Below are 13,446 nucleotides of genomic sequence, written 5' to 3'. Positions count from 1 at the left end.
AAACTTCCACGGGTTTCAGCTCGACGAATTCAGGTAGCTGCAGGGTCGAAGCGAACTCGCCGCCTCCGGTTCTAACGATGGCGCAGACCGGATTCTGCGATTCAAGACCGCTGCCGGACCTACACAAGAAGGTAAGGCTCATGACTAGAGACACAAGATCCTGAATGAAGAATGTATTACAATCTCTACGCGCGAGGCTAGACTATCACATGAAGTATGAAACGTTGGGACCCTTGCTTACCGTTTCAAATCAGGTGGTTAAGTAAAGCCATGCAAAACTGTTGAAATGTAATACGACCTGGAGTCAAAGTAAAACAATCTACAACGTAAACTCGTTTCTGGCTCTAAATGTAAAATTCACAATTTTACCGACCGTGAGGGTAGTTAAGTGCGTCGACCCTGATCTAAATGTGAAATTTACTATTTTACCGACCGTGATGGTAAGCGTGTCGACTCTGAGATCGATCTTGAGATGAAGGTCCTTTACACGTTAGAAATCTATTTTGATAAAGAAAGAGGAGGTTAAACCATTGAAGTTGCTAAATGAGCTTGGGCTGTGAAACGTCACTGGTTAGTAATGAGTTGAAGTTGGAGGGCTAACAGCACTGTGTTCTGTGGTTTAATGTGTCCTCCTGCAGGCTGAGGAGAGGTGTGCCCCTTTGAGAACATGGGCTAACTCATGTCCCCTGAAAGAGAGCAGGACACCATCAGAGGGAGAAAAGCTTGGAGAGCCCAAGTACCAGACTGAACAGACGTACAGATGGGTATTCTTCAGTCACGACCCATTCTCCACTTTTTCTTTACAGGCCTACATCGGCACTTTCCTTTTCATCTTTTCTCCTGTTTTGTTTGAAAGAATTGGATGGTATAGTTCACCATTAGTGATAGTGTGTCCAGTTTGCTGAACATTACAGTAGTTCCTGAAACTGATTACAACTGATTACAAATCCTCTCGCAGTGTTTGGAACCGAGATCAAAACCCTTTGATATTTTAGTTGGCTACTTTTACTGAAATGAGAAGCATTGGTGTCCTTAATAGTTTCAGTTTGATGCACTTGATGGCCACATTGTCATGAGTATGTTTTGAGCACAGGTTAGGAGGCTTCCATTATCTGCAGAAGATGGCATCATCATGGACTACGCTGAACAAAATGGCTCGCTTCATCAAGGTACCTGCTGTTTACACTCTTGTAGTTAAAAAAAAAATCAACTCTTGTTCTGTAGCATATGCTGAACAGTGGCCTATGCTGAGTTAGCTGGACTTGTCATTGGCTCTATGTGTTTTGTGGTTTTGTGCTGTTTGCAGTGACTGGCTGTGAGAGAAAGGCTTTGATGGACTGTCTTACTGGGCTGTCAGGTCTGCAGAGCCTCACAGAGTTGTTACCTGGCCTCCTGCATAGAGAGCTGGAGCGGGCCATGAGCAAAATGGGGCTAATCTGTGACAGGACCTTTGCCTGGGATGTATTTACAGAAATGATGGTAAACTCAAGCTCATACTATTGGTTAAACACAAATCTTACTGTTTTTGAAAGGGCAGTTTAAGTGTGAGACGAAATTATTGTGCTGTGCTTTGAAATCATATGCATTTTTTTAAACTGGTAAACCTTTTGAGGTCCACGTCAGTTTGAGCCATGTTTTCTCTGATGTATCGAGCAGTTTAAAGATTAATTTTCTTGTGACCTTGGTAACTCAAGATTTCTGAGAAAAGCTTGGAACTCTAGTTGAACTCCAGAGAATTTTTAAGGTTATATGACAGTTGTTTATGGTTTTAAGTTATTTACAGTTATACAGTTCATTTTTTTTTTTTACAGTTCATTTTTTTGGTCTGAAATAGTGTGTAACCTCTGCTGTTTGTTAAATGACCTGTTTTTCCATAGAGGACTCAGCTGCGTTGTGCCTTCCCTAATGCTGACTTGCCCCCACCCTTCACAGACGCCATGCGTGCCATCCTCGTCGACTGGCTAGTTAAGGTTCATGTGAGTACTTTTCATTTTCTCTGCATCTTGCATGTATTAAATTTCCCTCTGCTCATGGTAAAATTTTCAATGTTTTGTATACAATTTACAGTAACAAAACTGATGTAGTTTTTTTTTTCTTTTTTTGGCTATGCTACAATTACTGCACCCCCACAGATGTTGTTCCATTTCTCAGAGGAAACCCTTTACCTGGCGGTGCACCTGCTGAACCAATCCCTCCGTCGTATCAAAGTGTCCATAGCCAGCTTGCAGCTTCTGGGCATGGTTTGCCTCTTTTTAGCTGCTAAAAAAGAGGAGTGTCTGCTTCCTGAGGTAGAACAGAGCAGACCGACTTTTTCCATTAACTACCAATTTGGTCTAGTCAGTTAGCTATTCTGAGCAATGAGTAAAAGTTCTCTTCAGAACTGAACATTGCGCCCCCCCCCCCCCCCCCCCCCCCCCAAAAAAAGAAAAGAAAAAAAAAGTAAGAGGGGTGGCCTGGCCCAAGACATCATATTGGTTTTTTTTACTGACCCAGAAATGAACATTTGATTCTTTTGCTTTAAAACTTATTCATGATGTAAAATGTGTCCACAGTAAGCAAAATGGAAGGGATTAGTGACTTAGACAATAGAAATGCTTTTGCGTGAGTAGTAAAATTTTCCATTCTACCATTCACTGCCAAATATGAGCATCAGACCAAAGATTATTTTACCAGAACTGCTCTGGAAATCCTGTCAGAATCTGACTGGTTTTATTTTTCCTCTGCCCATGGAGGTGTCTGAGTTATGTTACCTGATGCAGAACGCCTACAGTAAAGCACAACTCTTGCGTATGGAGCGGCGAGTTCTCTGTGGACTAAGGTTTGAGCTGTCCCATTGTCCACCCCTGCACTTCCTGCTTCTCACTGCCTCAATCGCACGATGCAGTGATAAGGTCTGGCTTCCCATTTGCTTGTGTGATGTATTTATTTCTGTAGAATTGCTCACAGTGTTTTTAAAAACACTAGATACTTGAAAAGCATTCTGCCATCCCTCCACAACTTTGCTTACTCGACAGGACTAAAAGAACAGGGTAGCATGGTAGTTTAATCCATTTTCTTTTTGAAGTTATGTTTGCAAAACATCAAGCAATATGTAAAGTGCTGTATTCTGATAGACCAATTTTCACATTGGTTAATGAAACTTAACTCTTATGGTAAAATAATGCTGTAGCATTTAATACTTGCTTCTGGTAGAATCTGCTCCTGGACACCATTTTTGATAAACCCTGTCTCAAGCCTGCTGCTCCTCTTCTGTTTTGTGACCAGGTAGTGTTGATGGCACGCTACTTGTTGGAGCTCTCTCTGCTAGAGGGCCAGTGTGTGGTGTATCTACCTGCCCAGCTGGCTGGTGCTGCAGTCTGTCTCGCACGCAGGATCCTACAGGAGCCACCAACACCTGAGAGTGAAGCTGCTTGGTGCATTGCTTCCAGCATTCATGTGGGCAGGTCAGGCGGCTACGCAAGACTCGTCTTTAAAAAACTGAAATGATCAAACAAATGACCCTAGAAAGGAATATTTGAAGTGCCTGTTGTTCCACAGAATTATTTCAAAAACCTAGTTGGTGGAATGGTAAGGTTTAGTTTTTCAGAGCCTAATGCCATTCCACTCATTTGTTCTATTTAAGTCAAATTCTTATGGTCAAATGAGCACTAAACTCTTGGTTTGAGAAAATCAGCTGATGTTGAAATAGAGCAGGTACAGAATGATGGGCCTTCCTTTCGAGCCTGAGTTTACAACTCCAATCAGTAGACTTAAAGGTGTGTGAGTCGCACTGTCACATTTTAGAATGATTCACACTTGATTTGTTCAACCTGAGTTAAAACTTAATGTTTACATGCACACAGTGTCTTTATTTGGTGCTATATTTACACAACACAATTTACATGCACAACAAAATGTGACACACAAGTGTTTTTGCATACATCATACATGAGTAGAGAGTGCTACTAACATGCATAGTTATGCAAAAACTAGACCATACATAAGAACGTGCTTGGGTTTGTGCAGTATAACACAAAGTGTTTCTTACACTCCACGCCTTAAAATGTTTTTTCACACTCAGTTATGTCTTATTCAGTTCATGGCCGCAATACTTGAATAGACATATGGGTTAACATCGGAGTATTAATGTGTATAAACATGGTGATGGTATCCCAAGCCAGTTTTTGGGTGCTTCAAACATTTTGTTCCATTTCACACTAAAGCATGTCATACTATCAGCTATTCAAGCCACGGACTAGATGGAACACATTTTGAAAGATGTGGCTTACCCGTAAAGTGGTTTGAGAATCGTTGCTCTGTACCCAAGGCACAACACCAAACTCTTTAGCATAAATCTAGCCAAACATCTGCCTTATGTCGCTTTCTCCATCTCTCATGTAATACAGTGAAGCCAGTCTTCTCAGCATCATGGAGATCATGGCTGTCGCGGCGGCGAGGGCAGACAGCCGAGAGACCCGTGCAACGTTCATCAAGTTCTCTACTGCTGATACACTCTATGTTAGCATCCATCCAGGCCTGAAAACTGCCCCCAGCCTCTATGGCCTTTCCAGCCCACAGACCTGATCCTTTGTGCGAAACGACTCGGTAATATGCACTTTAAAAAACAGGTACAGTCCATGCTGCATACAGACAAGGACTACAACTGTAAGACCCAAGCGTCGTTACAACAGAGAATTTGCACTGGTAATGGTAACAGATGTAGAATGATATTGCTGGACTCAAGTTCAGAAGTTAACTGGCTTTGTGTTCTTGCACTTTTTATAGTCTTATCTCGGCAATGCCTGGAAACCTGAGAATAATTTTGTATTTGAAAACTCTTTTCTGTGTAGCTTTTAAGTGTTGTGAATTGACCATGTGCTAATGGCTAAAATGAACATCATTGGAACATGCTGTAAGGCCTTTGATTACACTGAGGCACTTAAAAAAACAGTCATTGTGTAAGTGTTTTTGGGTGTTAGTTTTGAAGAGGTCAGATTTTTAATATTGTAAAAATAAAATTATGCCTGCTTCATAAAATTTAAATGTTATTTCTCTTATTCAGAGCGACCACACATCTCACCCCATTTTCCCAGTGTCCAGGGTCACAAGCGTTCATGAACCATATGTCTGGGGGTGGCGCGCCAATGGCATCCCCTCACATGACAATGCGAGTGCAGGCGCGTGTGACTGTGTTCATTCGTCTGAATGGGCGGAGAGCGCGCAGACTGACTCGGTGTTTTTTTTTTTTTTATACTCGTCCCAGTCTAGCGTCTTCTGAGCCAAGGAGAAGTTTTTCACTACAGCCTCTACACAGCTCAAAACATGTGCGCGTTTATCCTAACCACGCCCTAGCTTGTCCGCTCTCACATGTCCGCGCACACTCGCGTAGCTCATTGGAAGAGCTGTGTGCGCTGCGTCATTTTGCCCTGCAAGAACCACGTGGCAGAGTTGTAGAACAGCTGACGGTCAGAATATTAGCACATTTGAATGGCGCGTGTAAAGCCCAACAGTACCCCTGCTGCATATGAATGTCAAAGAGAAATACAATTTCGCATTGAGTTGAAGGGTTTTTTTTTTTACTTTATTCTGTTACTGTGCAGCACTTTCTCGTAAAAAAAAAACTGTTGTAGCTAATGAACGCAGGTTATTTTATTGTAGGAGGTCGTAGTGTCACGAGTACACGCCAACTTGGCCATCTCTCATCACGACAAGTCTGTGAATAGGTGGATATCTCGCACCTCCCCTTTTTTTCATTCACTCGCGTGTATTTAATCTACCACGAACGAAGCCACGGACGCAGTCAATAATGGGGATTAGTCGACACAAAATATTTAACACATGCGCTCTCGGACCTGGTTGAACAAATCCACTGTTTCTGTTTGTTTCAGTAGAACTGTCGGAGCTGTCGCTCCACCTACGTTATCCTCATGAGCTGTGCCCAGACTATGACACTCACTTTGACAACAGGCCCGCTGCTGTCTTGTCCCTCCTCTACACGTGCCTTGTCACAGGATTGGCCATGCAACCCGCTGTCCAACGTCACAGTGGTTTTGGGCTGGATCAGGAGGGATCCTGCATCTTTATCGGCAGAGTAGACTGTCAGTCTCACTGAGGAGCAGTTACGAGGGCGGGCTTTTATTCAGGTGGAGCGCACAAACGATAGTTAGGGGCGCAAATCCGAATTGCTAATCTACCGTGTCTATAGACCACCATCACAGGTTTTTGACATCAGTGATGCAGCTTCATCGAAAAGGTTGGTGGTCCCTGTCACCGACATGATTAGGTACAAAGAAAGTGTTCGGAGAGGGAGTTAAGGTGCCCTGTGATACAGCGGGGCAGTAGAGGAGTAAGGATCCAAATATTCTGGACTAGGGAACAGTGTTCAAAATCTTTTGAGGTATGTCAACCACCTATTTATTTCGTCTTCGCTGTACTGACACTTCACGAGGTTAAGAGTAGACATACTGGATATTGCTTTGAAATTCTGTGAATCATCTCTGTTCAGTCTTTTTAACTTCCTGACACTGAGAAACTCATGAGTAGCATTGTGTTAGGCTTGATCTATTTAAAAAAAAAAATAAGCAGGTTGTGTTTGTCTTCTGACTCTGACAACGCATAAAGCACCTTCTTTTAATATCGTATTTACGACTGAAACAGGAGGAAGTACAGGCAGTGGCTTTTTTTGGCACTCCATGCCAAGTTGTAGTATTACATAACAGTCAGAGGTGCGGAGGAGGATGGGGAGGGGGGGTATGGTTCACAGAGGAGACTTGGACTTGCTCGGCCATTACGGCATAGACAATGCTTTGCTACACCTTATTAAATACTGCCTTAATTGAAACGCATGTATTATCTGTGATGTGCCCGACTTTACAAGAAAGCTCTTACATTAATTCCATAGCGGAAAATAGTCACTGGGAGATATTGTAACAGTATTTACGCTTTTCATGTTATTGTTGTAATGACTGTTGATTTTTTTATGAGATTGTACCAGTCTTTCATCGTAACAATGGGGAATTTTAGTCATGTTTCGCCAAAATCGGAATGCTTTTTGTAAACTTTTCGACGTGATTTTGTGCGTTTAAATGATCAGTCACGTGGCCCGCGTGGTAATTGTTTTGGTTTTAAATCTGGATACCCGCACCTACAAATTACCTTAAACTGATGGCTTGTCAATCAAAAGACTTAAAACATATGCGCCTGTTGATCCTAAACCAATGTGACTGGTACAAGGGCTTTTCGGAAACATCCGTGTCATTGGCAGTTTATATGATGAGTTGGTGAGTGCGAGAAGCTGTGTGTGGCATGGTGATCAGTGATGCTTCTGTATCCGAACACGTGGTTGAGAGTGTGCTGACAGTGTAAATTGTGCCCTGATCAACTTGGGGAGGGGGGTGCTGAGAGAGATATGAATGAGTTGGAGCGAAGAGGTCACATGTAGTGTGATTATATATAGCTTTTGATGGATGTCCAATATTTAAACTCAAAGTATGGTACTTTGCATACCCAGCTTGCAATTTTAAACAATTTCTTACCAAGTAATAGCAGTTAAACATTTTTTTTTAGGAGGAAACAGTGTGGCCAGTGACTATTTTTAGGCTAAACTGAGAAGCTATTGTATGTGTCCTTGGTAGGGTGAAAGAAACCACAAGTCAAAATGGACTTTGGTGGCTTTTTATTTTTTCCTGAGTTTGTTAAGGTAACCTACACTGTATCTTGTATTTCTTTTGACTCAGTCAGCACCCATTGAAAGATCCAGTTTTCCTCATATTTTTCCAATGCCTTTTGTGGCAGCCATTTAAGCATGTCTGTTAACTCATTATGTTAGAGCTGCAGTGATAATTAAAACACAATAAAACCACTCCATACGCTAACAAAATTTAATCTTGGCTCTGTTTAGTGTTGATGTAACTCAACAGAGGATTAAATACACATTTCAACTGTGATTTTTTTTTTTATTGGGTCTAGTGCACTATAAAGCTCAACATTGCACTTCACACCTCAGTGCATTCAAACAAACCTCTTTATTATGTGTCCAAATGCAATGAAAATTAAACCTAACTCCACAAACAGGGACCTGGCAATGAATTGGTTATATTTAGCAAAAGATCATTTCTGAGTTGCTTGGTACAGTTCTTTTAACAATGGATTGTTTCCATTTTTCCCTTTGTCAACATCTTGACAAGCTGTTAGCTTTGTCCAAGAGTATTTGTCATCCGTAGAGATTTGATTGCAATCTTAAGCTCATTTTAATGATCATCACTGACTCAATTCTCCAAATGCACTGTGGCAACGTGTGCGTGTGGATCTTTATCAGTGACAGTCCTCAGGAGTATTGGCTGATTGGTCAGGACGTCTTAATCTGCCTGCCTGTCTCTGTGTGCCTTCAGGGACCAGGATGCCCAAAGAGGTGGGCTGTGGGGGAGAGCGAGAGCATGCTGCTCGGCCAGCCAGCAAGAATGCTAAGGACAAGAGCAACAGCGCCGCCCTGCTGGCATCCCGTGCCAGAGCGCATGATCAGCAGGAGGCCAACGACCGTGGCTCCCGCTGTAGCTCGGAGAAAGACTCGGGTTACTCGGGTGAGTTCACACATGCAAACCAAGACATCCCCATGCGCGCACACACACACACACACACACACACACTCTGAGTCAGTTTCCTCAGGTGATTCAGCTTCCACTTACCCCAACACGCGATCTGTTCCCTGTGTTATTGAGCTCAAACCTTCACATTCACATGTACATGTACACGTTCACATTCTCTCTTTCTGTCTCTCTCTTTCATTCACACTCATATACACCCTGACACATGAACACTCACAGACACTCACTTTCACGCTTTCCCATCTGCCACAATTCAATAGCCACGATCATCCTGCAAGCTGTCTTCCTAAAGTTGTTTACTGATTCCTACTGAGCACAGACATACCCATGTCTGGCTCAGCATTCGGATGCACACACTGTCGTTCATAACCAAGGCATCGTATGTCTGCCTGCTACTGTAACCATGGAAGTCATTATGTATTCTGACAGAAGATATCTGCTTGTTTTTTCTTAGTTGTGATCTAGTAAAATAAGATTTTCTCTCTCTCTCTGTCTGTATGTGTGTGTGTGTACATGTGCTTAAGACACTGGGTCAGACTCACTGCAGATGGACGCTGAAGAGCAGCGGAGTGTAGTGAGTCAACCTCCAGGCCATATTTTGGTGTCTGGCACTCCTGAACTCACCCCTATATTCATCATCAAGAATGTAGTGCTCAAACAGGTGAGAGATTGAGGAGGAGGGGGTGGATGGGGTGATGTGGATAGGGAGCAGATGATGGGATGACAGCTGGATAGACTGGGGCTTATGTGGGAAGGGAGTGGATGAATGGGAAAAGATTGAGAAATAACTGAATGGGGGTGATGGAGTGCAATAAAGATCAGAAAGGGAAAGAGGTTGTGAGAAATAAAAAAACAGAGGGGTTGTAAAGAAGGGAGAGAGAACGATTTGGAGGAACATGAGACATTATTGCACATAGAAATAATGTTGGTCTAAACTATTTCTATGAGTGTCAGAGTGCAATGCTCTTGAGACGGCATTGCAACAGAAGTCCATATAGTCTGTTTTAAAGGCAGTTAGAGGAGCTAGGTAAAAGGAACTGGAAACGAGTCAAAATGCATTTAAGCCCTATTTTATCAACTTAAATACACTTCCATTATTAGTAATTTAAAACTCACTGTTCCATACAAGAGCGAATTCTGTCTCTCCACCTCTTTTTTGTGCCCCTCTTTCTTTCTTTCTCTTTCTCTCTCTCTGTCTCTGTGCAGCTGGTGCAGTCTGGTCAGGAGCATCTCCTGCAGTCTCCTCCACCATGGGGAGCAGGAGGGTCTGGCACTCAGGCTCCCACCCATGTCCTCCTGCTGCAGCAGCCAGGAGCAACCCCAACCACCGCCCCCCCACATGCCCTAAAACCCCGGCAGCAACCTCAGGGGCACGAGAGTGGAGCCAGCAAGAAGAACAAGAACTTGTACCTCCCCATTCTTAACTCTTACCCTCGCATAGCTCCTCACCCCAGCAAGAAGACACCTGAGAAGCCTCCCACTGGCAGGGCTCCTGCCACAGAGGAGCACAGCCTGAGTAAGAGGGTGTGCATGGAGGAGAAGAGGGAAGAGGTGTCCACCACCACTAGTAACACCGCCCTGAAGAGCACGCCCAAACAGCATTTCCTCAAGCAGCCCAAGAACCGCTCCAACTCTTATTCTTGTTCTCTCTCAGCAGACTGTGAGTCAATGGCTGTGGCTCAGCAGTATCGGAGCCCAAGACCCCCCTCCAGTCCCCCCACCTCCCTTAGTCTGGGCTCACCCTCCGTGTCCAGTTCTGAAACATCCCCTCCTCCTCCATCCACCTGTGACCCCGCTGCACCTTGCCCCCAGGACAGAGCAGGTCCTCACAGACGCGCAACCGAACCCAGCTGTGTCTCTGGGTCCGGTGCCAGTCACAAACCTTTGTCAGGCTCTGCACGTCATCAGCGTTTCCTGAACACGGTGGAGATCCTTAGCCAGTCAGGCTTATTGGACATCACGCTTCGCACACAGGAGCTTCTGCGTCAGAGCGCTGCCACCGAACGAGATATCGCCCAGCTCCGTCAGCATACCCAGCTGCTCTGCCAGGCAACACAGGCTGGTGCCAATGCACCATCTGCCTGGGAGGAGCTCCATCAGGTCATGGCTGAATCTGGACACTACCCCAACCTCAAGTGCCTAACCATGGAGGATGCAGAGTGCAAAGACCGGTCGTCAACTAAACAGGAGATGGAGGCAGACACCAGCACCAGATCAGACAGCATCGTGTACAGGTACGGGCAAAACGGCAGTGAAGAAGTGGCACCACCTTCGCCACTCCTTGCCCTGACGCCTGATTTAGACTGCCTAGTGGATCAGCATGGCTCGTCCTTTGTCAATGACACCTTCGGGCACCGGGGGAGTGCTAGACCCCCGGACGAACACCTCATGCCTGCAGATAGCTCGACACATGGCAGCCTGCTGTAGAGTATTTCCAAGGAGTTGTTGTCTTTCTCAAGCCAACTTCTGATAAGCACTGAACATTGTAATGGTGTAGAGGCAAAAGAGCTCCTTTTTTATTGTTATTACTCATTTACATCCCTTTGATTCGGTAGCTTTCCCATCCCCCAATATCTCCCATTGCTGTGATTCTAGAGTTCTGATGGCATCTCAGGGTTATCCACCCACCCCCTCCCAAAAAAAGCAACAAATGCTGTGCCATCCTCCGTTTATTCATGCTCCTGCCATTTTTACAATCAACCATCACCCAAAGTGTCTGATGTGAGCCACAGCAACTGCATACGTTTGCCTGAGAAGGGATCTGGATGCCTGATGTGTACTCCTGTTAAAATGCACTCATTTGCATAGAGGGGAGAAACTACGACTGTAACCCAAAGTGTGTGTGTGAGTGTGATTGTGCATGTGAGACACCCACTGATACACGTTTCATAGTGACACTAGGAACTGCATTAGCACTCAAGCTAATGTATTACTTAGAAGCTTCTATATATTCAAAGGGGTTTTTTTCCCCGCCGTTGTTCTTTTGATAAGAGGAATAAGGAAACAGACACTCTGATTGTGAGGCATTTGCTGCAGGAGAAGCTGGATGATGGATGATTTCCTGTGTGGCACAGTGGGGATTGGGGCAAATTGTGTGTGTACGTGCTTTTGACTCTACCACTCATGAACACTTGACTGATTTCCATATCTTGGAGCAAAGACTCACATGAGAGAGATACCTCACACAAAAATCATCAGATGTCATTGTTTCCAGGCACGGGGCATGGGACTGGGTGGCAGTGTCTCCTTCACATTTCAATGATCTCATGCCAGGCAGTTGGGATTTTTGAATTTTGCCCTTGTCCTTAGGTTTGTACAGTACCAAATCAACTGCCACACCGGTTAAGAGGGCGAATTCCATTGACCAGAACGATTAAGAGGTTGTATGCTTGAGGGAAACTGGGCGAAGCTTCAAAGATGATGGGTCCACTCGACTCTCTTCTTTTCATTTTTTTTTCCTTCTTTCCCTCTTTTCAATTTTTGACTAGTTTTGCATCGAGTTTGTACCTGTGATGTTCTTGGTGTAAGTGGTATTTTTTGGTGTCAGCCTTAATGTTCTCTGTCTCATTATTCAGACTGCACCCGGATTGTGGCACATTTTAATTCACTTGACTCAGTATAGATCATTTTTCTGACGTCCATCACTTCTTTTCCCTATCAAAGAGATTTTCCATGCCTTTTAAAATAAAGGCAGTTATGCTTAATGGCAGTGGGGACTGAAGGGTATTATGTCACAGTTTAATAACATGGTGATTCTTTTTTCTGTTCCTATTCCTTTCCTGTGTATAGATGAATTGTTGATACAATCTTGATTTTCATTTTGGTAGCACTGTAAGGGTGAATCTGAGCTGTTATATAGCAATGAAGACAGACTTGTTTGAAGCAATGGATCAGGCCTGTGTGTGTGTGTGTGTGTGTGTGTGTGTGTGTGTGTGTGTGTTTTGGAAGACGTGGATGTGTTGACTGAATGTGATGTAAATAAAAGCCAATTTGAGTGTAGCTGATCAAACACAGTTTCCTATGTAGCTCCTAGGGAAGGAGGACTGACTCACCTGAGAGGTCTGTGTGTGTGTGTGTGTGTGTGTGTGTGTGTGTGCAACTGAAAGCGAGGATGATGTCTCTTTCATTTTCATGCTGTGTTTCCCTAATAGGTCACTGTACCGCTGCCAATGTGCACATTACACTACGAGAAAAAAAAAACATTAAAAAGACGTGTTGAAAGACTCCAAATGGTGCTTGTGAGTTATTTTTCACCTTCTGTCTTTTTGAATGTTGTAATTGTGCTGCAGCTGTAAACTTATTCAGTGAAATGCAGTTCCCTGTGCCTTACAGCAGTTTCTCTCTCGTGTCAGAGGTCAGCCAGCATCAGGCGCAGACTCAAACAGGTGGGTCTTACAAGATAGAAGTCAAATGCTCAGTATACAGCATTTCTTGTCTGAGTCAGTGAGAAATGGTTTGATTTGAATATAGTCTCTTTTCACTTCAGTATGACATGCCCAGATTTGAGCAGTTGTACCTATGGTCAGCATAGCAGATTCACAACAACACATTGTAAGAAACTTGCTAAGCTGTCAGAAGCAGGTTTTTCTTTGGTGTTAACTTTATTCATCTTGTACTGAGCTCCCTGAAAGAGAGATTAGTGCCATAACTGGTATGATATTACACCAGCGTCAGTGATTTCATACTCTGATTGGTGGGAGTGATTTGTTTAGGCTATAATTATTTAAACTTTTCTGTGAAATACTCATTGCATCCTTCATTATGAGATGAGATCATGAGCTTATCTAGTAAGGTAGTTTTCCTAAGCCCTGATAAAAACAAACATTTTGTTCTTCGTTTCAAGGGAGAGTTGGCATTGTTTCCA

At 43.8% G+C, this 13,446-nt stretch overlaps 2 protein-coding genes across 3 annotated transcripts; both read left to right on the top strand.

Moving 5' to 3' along the window:
* Window positions 1–77: 77 nt before the first annotated feature.
* ccnp (cyclin P) lies at window positions 78–4,563 on the top strand. The gene is made up of 9 exons (XM_030765197.1): window positions 78–131; window positions 639–764; window positions 1,094–1,169; window positions 1,307–1,479; window positions 1,878–1,976; window positions 2,133–2,288; window positions 2,733–2,891; window positions 3,265–3,443; window positions 4,386–4,563. Exons 1-9 carry the CDS (start codon window positions 78–80, stop codon window positions 4,561–4,563), a joined length of 1,200 nt encoding a protein of 399 aa, XP_030621057.1.
* Window positions 4,564–6,027: 1,464 nt separating this feature from the next.
* On the top strand, window positions 6,028–12,806 carry si:ch211-132b12.7 (CLOCK-interacting pacemaker). Of its 2 annotated transcripts, none has more exons than XM_030793463.1 (4): window positions 6,028–6,232; window positions 8,370–8,558; window positions 9,107–9,243; window positions 9,789–12,806. In XM_030793463.1, the coding sequence occupies exons 1-4, from the start codon at window positions 6,214–6,216 to the stop codon at window positions 11,007–11,009; spliced, it is 1,566 nt and encodes a 521-aa protein (XP_030649323.1). In that variant the 5' UTR covers window positions 6,028–6,213; the 3' UTR covers window positions 11,010–12,806. The 2 variants fall into 2 exon arrangements, with proteins under 2 accessions (XP_030649323.1, XP_030649331.1); XM_030793471.1 differs by having other exon boundaries at window positions 6,028–6,376.
* Window positions 12,807–13,446: the final 640 nt, after the last annotated feature.

The sequence above is a fragment of the Chanos chanos genome, chromosome 2, assembly GCF_902362185.1.
Source record: "Chanos chanos chromosome 2, fChaCha1.1, whole genome shotgun sequence".
In the NCBI taxonomy this organism is placed as follows: domain Eukaryota; kingdom Metazoa; phylum Chordata; class Actinopteri; order Gonorynchiformes; family Chanidae; genus Chanos; species Chanos chanos.
This window is presented reverse-complemented; position numbering and strand designations above follow the sequence as displayed.

Coding starts and splice junctions, on each gene's coding strand:
- ccnp (XM_030765197.1), top strand. CDS start 78: ATGGCGCAGACCGGATTCTGCGATTCAAGACCGCTGCCGGACCTACAC. Junction 2,289..2,732: donor AGGAGTGTCTGCTTCCTGAG/GTAGAACAGAGC, acceptor CTGCCCATGGAG/GTGTCTGAGTTATGTTACCT. Junction 2,892..3,264: donor TCGCACGATGCAGTGATAAG/GTCTGGCTTCCC, acceptor TTTTGTGACCAG/GTAGTGTTGATGGCACGCTA.
- si:ch211-132b12.7 (XM_030793463.1), top strand. Junction 8,559..9,106: donor GAAAGACTCGGGTTACTCGG/GTGAGTTCACAC, acceptor CATGTGCTTAAG/ACACTGGGTCAGACTCACTG. Junction 9,244..9,788: donor AGAATGTAGTGCTCAAACAG/GTGAGAGATTGA, acceptor GTCTCTGTGCAG/CTGGTGCAGTCTGGTCAGGA.